Source organism: Siphateles boraxobius, unplaced genomic scaffold, assembly GCF_051911475.1.
Source record: "Siphateles boraxobius isolate OS27281-9 unplaced genomic scaffold, OSU_SipBor_1 111, whole genome shotgun sequence".
Classification (NCBI taxonomy): domain Eukaryota; kingdom Metazoa; phylum Chordata; class Actinopteri; order Cypriniformes; family Leuciscidae; genus Siphateles; species Siphateles boraxobius.
The window spans coordinates 1,062,829-1,075,578 of NW_027508713.1; the positions used below are offsets into that span (position 1 = coordinate 1,062,829).

General features: G+C 37.4%; 1 protein-coding gene across 1 annotated transcript in view; it reads right to left on the bottom strand.

Annotated features, from left to right (window-relative positions):
• Nucleotides 1–12,402: 12,402 nt before the first annotated feature.
• LOC143706070 (adhesion G protein-coupled receptor E3-like) overlaps nt 12,403–12,750 on the bottom strand; it is a 37,216-nt gene continuing 36,868 nt past the window's right edge. The window contains exon 18 of the mRNA XM_077197622.1: nt 12,403–12,731. Coding sequence (XP_077053737.1) covers nt 12,687–12,731 — 45 coding nt within the window. The 3' untranslated portion in view covers nt 12,403–12,686. The remainder of the gene's footprint in view (nt 12,732–12,750) is intronic.

Genomic DNA, 12,750 nt, shown 5'->3' on the forward strand with positions numbered 1-12,750 from the left:
CCAGCCAGAGACTGTTCACGTCACGTCTGCCCAGCCAGAGACTGTTCACGTCACGTCTGCCGAGCCAGAGACTGTTCACGTCACGTCTGCCCAGCCAGAGACTGTTCACGTCACGTCTGCCGAGCCAGAGACTGTTCACGTCACGTCTGCCCAGCCAGAGACTGTTCACGTCACGTCTGCCGAGCCAGAGACTGTTCACGTCACATCTGCCCAGCCAGAGACTGTTCACGTCACGTCTGCCCAGCCAGAGACTGTTCACGTCACGTCTGCCGAGCCAGAGACTTTTCACGTCACGTCTGCCCAGCCAGAGACTGTTCACGTCACGTCTGCCGAGCCAGAGACTGTTCACGTCACGTCTGCCCAGCCAGAGACTGTTCACGTCACGTCTGCCCAGCCAGAGACTGTTCACGTCACGTCTGCCGAGCCAGAGACTGTTCACGTCACGTCTGCCCAGCCAGAGACTGTTCATGTCCCGTCTGCCCAACCAGAGACTGTTCACGTGGTGGTTACCAAGCCTGTCCCTGTCCCAGAGCCTGTCCTAGTCCTAGAGCCTGTCCTAGAGCCTGTCTCAGAGGCTATTCCTAACTCTGTCACAGCCACCAGAAAAATCATCTCCGCCATGGCCACCCGAAGGGTCTTCACCGCCATGGCCGCCCAAGGGGTATGCTCCGCCCTGGAGGCTTCCTGCCCAGGATAGGCGAAGTCCTGATCGGCCTTCAGGCACCCCGCCCTGTTGATGTTTTACGGCGCGAGGTCACGTCTTTTTGAAGGGGGTGTTCTGTCACAGTCTTCATCTGCACCCTTCTGTCTTCGTCTGCAATAGACTTCCCAGTTACTAACTCACTCCCTCAATTACCCACCTGTTCATCATCTTCATCATCCGTGTCACCTGTGTTCCCCTCGTTATATTTGATTTGTGTCTGTATTTAGTTTCCTTCTGTTCAGTTAGTCCTGGTCGGTTCTTGTATGTAAATGTTACGTTATCTCGTTTGTGTACCCTCTGCCCGTTTGCCTGCCTGTACCTGTTTGTTGTTTTTGAAATTAGTAAAAGTTTAAATTGGAACTTTGAACTCTATTTGTCTTCAGCCCATACCACACCCGTAACAGAAACAAGCCAATTCAAGTGCAACAAAAAAAGCCCAGTATATCAGAATAAGCAATGTAATCAGTGCAACAAGTTGGGTTAACACTGACACTTCTCTTCTCACACCACGTAACAGCAAAAAAAAAGTTTAATTTGTGTAAAAAAAAAGAAAGAATGACAATAATATGCACTAATTGAGTTGCGCTTTAACTTCAAACAGAACTCAGGGTAACAGAAGTTTTCGCAAACAGACAACATAAAAACAAAATCCCCTTTCACAAGGATTTGCGAAAACAACTATAAACGCTGTATATGCATAGTAGTTGGCGATGCCACTTTGTGAAGAAACAATACATGCCTATAGACTGAAAACGTAATACGCGTGCGCATAAAGTCACAGTTTTCGTCAGCAGTGTGTATTGATTGTAGACCGTAGCGATTGGCCTATCAAGCGAGCCTTCAGATGATAACGCTAATGTGAATGAGACATCCCTTATGAAAAACAACTATAGGAATCTTGTATTTTAGGACAAAATATTATAGTAATCCTATAGGAATACTGTAGTATTTTGGGACACACTATAGAAGTACTATAGAGGTATTGCAGAACATCACAGAAGTATTACACTACTATTTATTGCTTGTAGCCATTTCGTCCTCCATTCCGCTTCTGTGTGTTTATTAGGAAGGATGTAGAACTTCAATTCATAATTTGTTTGTTTATTAGCGGTACAGAAAACGATACAGCACCTCTTCGGCATGATCGTCGCGTGTATTTCAATGAGCGCCAAGGCCATGTTTTCCCCCACTGGCTAAATTCACATCACGTGACGGGGCGTTCCCGGGGGCGTTCCCAGACCAACCGACTGTATCTATGCCATTGTCATGTAAATGAACGGCCACAACATTAGTTGAAAACGGTGTCATGTAAACGACCCCTCAGTCTTTATTTAAAAACATTTTCCCTGAAAGTTCAAGTTAGAAATGTTTTCAAGAGCGCGATTATAAACACGAGGCTGTGAAAGCCAATTAGTGAGTAGATGAGTTTACCTGTTCGCTAATCCCTTGTCAAAAAATACTATTGGAATTTCAGTTTATTCTGTAGGATCTTATTGGATTCTTATAATCCTATTGGACATTCTGATTTATTTTAATGAAATTTCACTCTGTCCTGTAGGTGGATTCTTAGAATCCTTAATTCAGATTTATTTTCATTTTCAGTTTATGCTGTAGTATATATTTTTTAATTCTATATCATTTCTCTATGTTGTGCTGTTTTTCCAGGTAATTACAATTAAATATTATAAACATTTATACAGCAAGATCATTTTAATCATTTCAGTTCAGAAATTATATACATTATAGATAGATTCATAAATAAAATAATATAAATAAAATTTAGATAGAATGTCAAATAGTTGATACAATAAAAGGATTTATTTACACTTTCAGGAACACCATGCAGCTCAGTTACTCTAGAAATATTCATCCATCAGCTGAGCTCTATGCTAGCCCTATTCATCAGTCAAGCTCTATGCTGTTTGGTTGTAATGCAATATAGCATGTTTTTTTTTAAGCGAATGTGCACAACTTTGAGGTCAATTTTCAGAGGTTTTACAATCATACGTGTTGGAGTTGCAGTGGCGGAGCCAGAGGGGGGTCCGGGGTGGCACTGGACACCCCTGACATGCGATTGGCCACCCCGGGTGCCACCCCAAAATTTTATTTGCTATTGGCAGTTGCTGATGCTGATTTTTTTTTAAATTACGTTCGCCGGCAGCGCGGCGCGCGCAGTTTTCAAACGGACGAGCAGAGGACGAGAGACGGTTGCAAGATACCGAACTTCACCGAATAAGAAAACATCATATTTGAAGTAAGCTTTTAAGGTTTAGCATCAGGGTGGTTTGCTCCCAATAGCCTACATTAGGCCTAATACACGCATATACAGTACCTTGCCGTGTGTAGCCTACTTTACAGTATACAAATGTTCTAGCTAATGTGAGGATAGGAGATCAAAACGCAGGCAAAGAAGAGCAGCAACAAGCGATATCATAATGCGATCACTATAGGACTATGAAGCTTTATGGGTGTAGGTTGTTGATGGACTCGATCTACTGTGTTTTGATCATCATTATGAATCTTATCTAGATGTAGTCTTTGATAAAAATGCGATTTTCTCAGCTTTTTGCTCATGTTGCTTTTTATGAAACTTGCCAACATTCAAGTGTTGATTTTAAAAAAAGATGCACGAAGCTAGAATAACATTATTTTTTTGTTTTAAAAGCACAGGGTTTGTTCTTTCTTTTGGTATGTACAGATATTCATACAACAAAATATTCTGGGGTGCCATGAAATTGTGAAAATTACCAAAACCACTTTTTTTTTTATACTGGCAAGAAAGAGTTAAATGTTGGTAATTGGATGATGATTAGAATGTGATTATGATTGGAATCATATTTTAAATTTGTCATATTTTTGAACAGGGTCAATTAAACATGAAAAGAAAGGGAGAGATATCAGTTATTTTAAAATAAGCACAAACATAGTCCAGTCATTTTATGAAAAAAAGTTTGAACAAATTGCAACAGAAGCAAACTCAAATAATTTTGTATCCTCATTATGTCCTGAGTAAGGAAACAAAGTCCCTAAGAATCCCATTAGGGGAAAGTTTCGAAATCTGTTTCTGGGGATTCACTTTTTATTTTACTTACCTTTTGTCTTCTGCATTCTCCTTACCCTTGTCTCCTGTTCTTCCCTTAGACTCGTCCCCCAGAAACAGTCGCACAGACCCAGCCCCAAACCCCATCTCTTAATAATTAAAAAAGCTGGTTTCTAAAGTACTTCTTCCTGCCTCTATGTATTAATGCTCGTGGGTAGCCTAAATGGGTTCCATTCAGACCTTAACATTAAGTATTTTACTGTTATATGTCAACAAGATTCAACAAGACATTTTCACCTGGCTAGACCCAATGTTTAGATCTGTTGTGGTATTTATGCAAATTACCACATACATAATTAGATTATGCACCGTTTGTCCATCTTAACAAACAATTTTTAAAAACTTGGAATACATTTTTTGTTTGTCTTGATGTAAGTAATCAATCAAAGTAATAAATTTTCATGGTGATATCTAAAGGTTAAACTTTTTACCCTATTCTCGTAAGAAAAAGGCTATATTTGTGTTTTTTTCTAATCTTTCCCTAATGGGATACTTTGGGACTTTTTTTCCTTACTCAGGACATATTGAGGATACAAAATCAGTTGAGTTTGCTTGTTGCAATTTGTTCAAGGTTGACCCCCATTTTGGCTTAAAATGACTGGACTAACAGGCAGATCCGGTGCAAACAGACCCCCCAGCCCTTGCATCACCACTGGCTAGTCAGAGTCAGTGTGGTCAGACTTCAGAACCAGCAACAGGTCAGAGCATCTACCAGACACAGGCAGTCAATCACATACCCAATTCAGGAATTTAAGTTGAGATGATTTTGCCAGATTAAAAGGATTGTTCACCCAAAAATGAACACAAAAAAAATAATTATAAATTAAATAATTAGAACTAGAATTATTATAAATTATTATAAAGAAAGAATTATGTTGTATTTAATCTTCCCAGGATAAGATTTTATATTGATGGGCAATAAAATTGTTTAACTTTTTCAAGGACATGTCTGCTTGATGCCTGCTATATCTAATAAAAGATTAAATTAAATTAATTTTTTTTTTTTGTAAATGTGAGTTTTTTTGTAAATAAATGCAGCAGTTCATAACAGACACACATGCAGTATCTTATCTACTTGGTGCTTCAGCTTTGTTTTCTGCAATATTTTGGATGTTCAACACTTCGACACAAACAGATTGACCCAATTCCTTCCACAAGCTTTTCCACTGTGTGTGTGTACTGTGTACCCCCGAAAGTAGCAGTGGCCACCCCCTGGCCACCCCATGGATAAAACTCTAGTTCCGCCACTGTGGAGTTGGCACCACTTTTATATGGAAGCAAGTATGGTTTGTAAAAGCTGAACTTGAATGAGCGGATTGTTTTTGTGATCATGTATGATATTTACAATTGACTCAATCTTTTCAATGCAACCATTATTTAGCTGAACAGTAAAACGGTTGTGTTTTAACAGTTGTCCATTCACAATTGCTATGTCAAATGTCTCTGCAGAGTACTCATCCTTTTCAGATAGATCACAGACTGGGAGCATTAAGAACTCTTTGTGATCTAACATTTTTTGTCGAGAACATCCCAGCAAAACAAGACCTTCTAGCTTTGTGCCTTCGCAACAAGAGGATAATTGACAAGTTTGCCCACAATATTTGAGACATCAGCACTAGTCGTTGTTCGTTTCAGTAGTGGGGGAATTGACTGAAGTATGTTGAATTGGCGTGCAATTTGAGATGGAATTTGTTCCATGACACAACCTCTTCAGTTTCTGGTTGTTACCCTCAAATTAAAATGCAGATGTACACTAAAGAGGTCCATACATCTTGATAGAGAAAGGCAAATGTGTAAGTTGATGGGCATTGAAGGACATATGTTGTTGGTATCTCCTGCACAAACTTTTTGATCTTGGATGTTTCTGCTGCCAAGTCATTTTCTGTGACAGTGTCTTTCAGAAAGCAAAAAATGGCAGTGACCAGAAGTAGCCAATGTTTAAAAAATTTAGTTGGAAGAATCTTGTACAGATCAGGACCACTGTAGAATAATAGCCTTCCACCTTTGCGCAACTTTCACAGTCCGTGGTATTCTTGGTATATCAGATGGAGGTTTGATGGTTTGATCAACAAGCTTATGTGATGTCCCAATGTACTATGGGCTGTCATGGTACTTGCTATTGAACCACAAGTCCGAGAATTGCTTTGTCACTCCCAAGAGAACACAGTGCATGTAGTCAATTGGAAAGCTGTTCACAATGTCAAAACCAGTCGAGGGATTCAGGAGGACTAATGGTGATACTGTCTTCACCCCAAAAACATGGTCAACATCATTCTCAATGGCCCTCTGCCCACATTCAATGACATGGTCATGGGTTATTTTCTGTGCCTCAGTGGGTGGGTAGACTCTGGCATATCCTCTTCCCTTTGGCACGGTTTTCCCTTCATTTAAGCAATGTGCACATCCATATGTGTAATACCCCTGAAAAGAAGTATATAAGATTAAAGTGACTTCAAACATTTCTTATCACACTGACACAGTGACACTCAAATCTCATGTTCTTTACCAAAGAAAACATTTTCAAACTGAATATTTACTCTTAACCACTAAAAATACTGTGTGAAATTAATAACAGAACAATGCAGCCGAAATATTAATCACATGCTCTAAACAATGTTCACTCCATCGTCTCTAATGAATAGCGGGATATCGCACTAATTTAATAAATGCACATAACACTTTTTTTTAACACAGCACCAATAAGCATTTAAACAATATTAGCAACATTAGAAAAACAATATTTACCAATTCTATAATGCCCCCGAAGAAAAATGAATAACATAAAATCCACTATATCACATATGCACCATTGAACTGATGTATACCTTGAAGCACACATCGGACTACTGCCTCACATGAGCATACGATAGGGAAAACCTTAGACACCACGGTTGTTTTTGTATGTGGTTCCCTTCATTCCAGACCTTGTGAATTGATTTTTAGAATGTCATCCACAAATTGCTTAAGGTAGGTGGACATGTCAGGTTTACCACGCCCAAAACAGACACATGCGAGTACCATGTTTTTGAAACGAACATTTGGTTGGAGTTCATTTATTACACATCTGATGGGCCACAATGAAAAAGGTGAAGATTTAAACATTGGAATGCCATCACAGTTCCATAGTAGTGATATGTCATTAGCTGTGAAATTAGGGAGAGTTTGATACATTTCACCCTTTCTCACATCCTTTGTTTCATATACTTCTGATTGAAATGCACAATCATCTTTTTGTAGGATGTCTCTTAGCTGTTCCTCGATAGAGAGACTTATATAAAAATTGCCTTCTACAATGTTCTTTTTTGGGTCATTTATTTCATTACACTCTGGACAATGCATGTTGTTTGGCAAATGTTGCAGAAAAGGTGAATATTGAAGACTCAGATGGATCATGGAATATATTTCGGAAGAGGTGGAGAGACTCTGGTAATATGTTGCTACTCGGGAGAAAGACATTTAAGAGCTTTAAAAGGTCTTTCACAGCACTTGCTGTTAAACTGTGCCTCAGAGAAAAGGACACAATTAGAACCATTGCCTGTGCAATTGTTATATCTGATCCTGTGTAAAGAGGGGACACAGATTTTTCAAATTGTGAATTTGAATCAGACTTTGTGACAGTAGTGTCATCTATAGTAGAGTCTAATCCTCCCTGAGTGTCACTCCACTCATCTTCACCATGGTCCATTTCATCAACAGAATCATAACATTCCTCCTCGTCTTCCTCACTGTCTGCAGGGGATTCATCCTGATGGGTAAGATCATTCCAATTGTAATGAGTAGTTGTAAAGTTGTTTGTCCGCCATCGACTTGTCTTTGGAAGGGGGCAACTCGATTCTTGATCCAAAAATCTAATAATATGATCAAAAGACCATTTTAACATGTGATAGTGCTTTCAAGTAATAATAAGATAAAGATATAATTTTTATTTAACCCTCTGGTACTTTTCAGTCATTTTCGTGTTTTGAAGTTGTTCCATTTTTTACTTAATCAAAATGGTACAAAGCTTTGTGATTTTGTAGCACTTGCTGCAGTAAACACACATTTATTTGACTATAGTAAGGAGTTCATATCAAGCTAAAACTACTTTCTAATTTAATAATATAATAAAAACATGTTTTTGGCAGGAGGATGTGTTTCCCCTTCATTTTGTTTTGGTTCAGTCCTATTTCTCAGTTTTCCCGCTCCTCGTAAGTCCTCAGTTATAGCACCTGTGTCTGTTAATCATCATTTCACTCACCTGTGCCCTCATTATGTTCCTTTGTTCACCCTTGTATTTATACCATGTGTTCTCCCTCATTCCTCGTCCGTTCTCGTTTTATGTACGTGTATGTGATTCCTGAGTTTTGCTAAATAAATTCCTGTTTCCCATCGTCTTCCTCGTGATTCCTGGTATACCGTGTACCATAACAGAGGACATATAAAAGCGGGCGTACACGGTGTGATTTTTGCTGTTTTACGAGCTCGCAGATGATCGTGCACAGTAAAATCCCCAGAGTTAAATTAACTCTGCTCAGAGAACATTTGGTCCCTCTCTACAGAGAGTTAAAATAACTCTGAATCAGAGTTACATTTAATGAGATACTTAAGTGATTAATTAAGTGATGATTGGGCATTAATGATGAACACCTGCTGTTAACAAGCAGAAGCACTGAAGGAAAGACAAACAACAAGAACAGAAAAAAGAGAAACACAAGAACTACAACTGACTTCTAGCCACAGCCTTAGATGAAATCAAATTAAGACAAAAGACATTCCATCTCTAAAGATCTCAGCAGAGAAGGATTATACAACTCGCTTATTACTAACAATACTGACTTTATTTCTGTCAGACGTCTACAGAAGTTCTTATTGAGAATTAACTGAGGTTTAGATGTTGACGACTTATTGAAAATGGTTGGTCACCATTATGGTGACGAGTGTTTAATTTAGTTGGGCAGTTTGACTCTTAGCTTTTTTCTTATGAGTTTGTGGTTTTTGTAACAGCTTTTACCATAATACGTAATGTGTTGCAAAGAAAGCCAGAAGCAAAGATGATCAGGTAATTTAGTTTTCAACAACAAAAAGTCGAATGATGCATTTATCTCATCACTGTCCAAAAGTGGTCATTTGGTGGTAATAGATTATATTCACTAACAATACTCTCTTGCCACAGATAAGATTTTTTAAATGGGGGAATTTCTTTATTTAAGACATAGACATCAAGAATCAGCATATGAATCTCAACAATGGTGACATGTTTCATGCCGCAATTCATCCTGGGAGACATGAGTGTTATACTATTGTGGCTCCCAGCATGCATTGAGGCATGTTACCATTGTTGAGATTCATATGCTGATTCTTGATGTCTATGTCTTAAATAAATAAATCCCCCCATTTAAAAAATCTTATCTGTGGCAAGAGAGTATTGTTAGTGAATATAATCTATTAACATCAAATAACCATTTTCGGAAAGTGATGACATAAGTTCATTATTCAATTTTTTGTTGTTGAAAACTATATCACCTGATCATCTATGATTCTCGCATTCTTTGTAACAAATGACTTGTTTTGGTAAAAACTGTTACAAAACCACAAACTTGCAAAAAAAGTCAAGAGTCCAACTGCCCAGCTAAAGGTAACACTCATCACTATAATGGTGATCAAACATTTTCAGTAAATCGTCAACATCTAAACCTCAGTTAATTCTCAATAAAACCTTCTGTAGACGTAAGACACAAATAAAGTAAATCTGGTTAGTAATAAGTGAAGCTGGTAATGCTGTTTGTGGAGTTAATCCTCCTCTGCTGAGATCTTCACAGATTTAATGTATTTTGTCTTAATTTGATTTCATTTAAGATTGTGGCTAGAAGTCAGTTGTAGTTCTTGTGTTTCTCTTGTTGTTTCTCTTTTCTTCTGTGATTATGCTTGTTGACAGCAGGTGTTCATCAGTAATGCCCAATCATTAATTAATTAATCAATTAAGTATCTCATTAACTTTAACTCTGATTCAGAGTTATTTTAACTCTCTGTAGAGAGGGACCAAATGTTCTCTGAGCAGAGTTAATTTAACTCTGGGGATTTTGCTGTGTGTGGATATCGGTGATGCTCGCATGGTCGCGGCTCGCAGTGTGTGAGGAATTACGAGCCGAGCAGAGCACGTTACGAGCACTTCCCGACCTCCCGATAATTTTTAAACAGGTTTAAAAAATTCGGGGAGTCGGCCCGATTTTCACCAGCGTATAGGCGTATAGGCTGTCCCCATTGCCAAATCATACACAACCACATCACAGGCTAGATCGATGGGACACACACACTTCTCTCTCTCTCGTTTATGTTGAAAGGAATGGCTACTGCTCTCTGCTTTTCAACAAATCATTTTCACACACATTTCTGTCATTTCTCTATCTTAAGCTATAGTTGCTTGCAACATTGAAAGCTGCGGTCTCAGTGTTTAGCGCGAACGCTCACGTGATTGCCGCCGGCTCGGGATAAAATTTGTGCCGTGTACCAGCGTCTTTGACACAATTATCAAGTTAACTGACTCGTAACGTGTGCTATAACTCACGACCTCCCAAGTGTCCGAACTCGCACCGTGTACGCCCGCCTTAACCCTAACCCTACCCTACTCTTCCCTACCCTAACCCTCAAGGTTATTTTATTTTATGTTTATACTTAACAAACTGTATATTCTGTCTCTTAACTCCAACCCTACAGTTAAACCTACAAATCACAAAAAAATTCTGAATTTTTACATTTTCAAAAAACATCACTAAGTCTGATTTATAAGCTGTTTTCATTAGGGGAGCAAAGAATATTCCCACAAGGATTTCGGATATTGACAGCTTTGTAGGGACATTTTGTCCTCATAATGTAGGTTGTACCTAGAAGCACACACGAGATTGTGACATGAATTAATTAATTAATTAAGAATTAAGAAATACAGGTATCTAGTGGCTAAACCATTGTTCTATAGATGATTTTCTTTATTTCCATCTGATACCATCAATAGATTTGTAAAACAAATTATGTAGAATTAAATGGTCCATAATTTAGATATTTAGAATATTGTTTAGTAACTTGTTAATTCCTCCAAATTTCCAAATATTAAAGAAACATTACTGAAATGAAATGTAAAACATTCTTTTAATAAAACTTAAATAATTATACAAATATAATCTCGGCTCTGTTTTGTACGGAAGCCCTGAACCGCAACGTGAGAAAAAAAATTATAGCATTTCGAGATTAAAGTCGAAACACTTCGAGATTAAAGTCGAAACAATACGAGAATAAAGTCGAAACACTTCGAGATTAAAGTCGAAACACTACGAGAATAAAGTCGTAATATTTTTTTTAGTAAATAACTGCGCTCGTGAAGTCGAACTGCTTCTGGCATGGATCTAAACTTCATAGTAGCTTTTTTTTTTACTTTAATTTTGACTTTAATCTTGTAATATTTCGACTTTAATCTCGAAATATTTCGACTTTAATCGAAAACCCCATTCGTCATCATCCGACGTAACTCGGAGTGATAACTGTGCAGTGATCTGCCAGTGCGTGTGTTTCTCCCTGGGCACTTCAACATCCCTGGAGTTTTAAAAAAAAAGGTTTACATTTTTTTTCCCATTTACTAAGGTTGTGGTAGTTTTTTCTCACGTGCACAGATTTTACTGTTCGCAATACTCCTCTATCCTGAAGGCACACAGTGTAATAAGTTGACGAGACAAATGAGATGATCTGTCCTTTCACACATGACCTCAGCTCTAAATCTTACCTTGCATATAATATAATATAATATAATATAATATAATATAATATAATATAATATAATATAATATAATATAATATAATATAATATATCATAACAGACATCTCACTCAGTCTTTACATTCAATGGAGGCAGAAACAAGAGAAACTTAGAACTTAGAAACTTAGGTTAGAAGTAAGATTAATATGCACTAAAAATCAGGACTTTTCTCAGTAAAATTATCAGCATAATAACAGGACAAAATGACTTTGAAAAAAATATATATTTTAATATATTTTCTGGAAATATTAGTAAACTACACAAACAGACAACATAACTTGCATAATATATATATATATATATATATATATATATATATATATATATATATGATTTTTATAATGATATAATGATTTTTTTTATATATATGTCTCTGATCTATAGTAAAGCTGTGATAAATGAACTCTCTCTATTGTTTAAAACCCAGCTACAGTTTTGCCTTTATAATCAAACCAAGATCTCCCTCAACACAATAAAACATTTATCATTTTTAAGAAGCTGCCTTTTGAAGAAAAGACAAAAACAAACTAAATATTACGTTCAAATAATGGTGTGGTCAGTTTTATCTGTTCTTACATTACGGACACGGCCTTCGCTATGTTTTTCGTAACAGAAAGAGCCTCCGCTTGCACTCGAGAAAGTGCAACTCGCTCATCAACTGCTTTGTGCCTGAATAAATCAAACGTTTTAAACAAACCTTTTGAGTGAATGATTCAATGACTCACTCGTTCAGACAACGATTTGCTGCCACCTATTGTTGGTTTTGGTTTCATATTTTAAAGTATATCATAGAATAGATATAATGCGTAGATATAGTGGTAAATAGAATGTATTTATAAATAGACTATTAGGAGTGAAATATGAAATAATATTGTTAAATATAACAGACAAAGATTAAAGATAATAAAGTAATTGCAGTTGAATTGGATACGTTTTTGTTTTTTTTTGTCTTTTTTTTTCTCGTTGGCACATGCGCTATATGATGAACCCACATCTACAATATTCATCAGATGACAACAACACTTTGTGAAAGTCTTCATTTTTTACAGGAAGTGTTCAAGTGCCTTGTGTTCAGGAGTTTGTAAAAATCCACCAGCACTTTATATCTGTGACTCTCCAGTGCTGTTGTCGCTCCGCAGAGGTTTCTGTGAAAGTCAAAGGAAG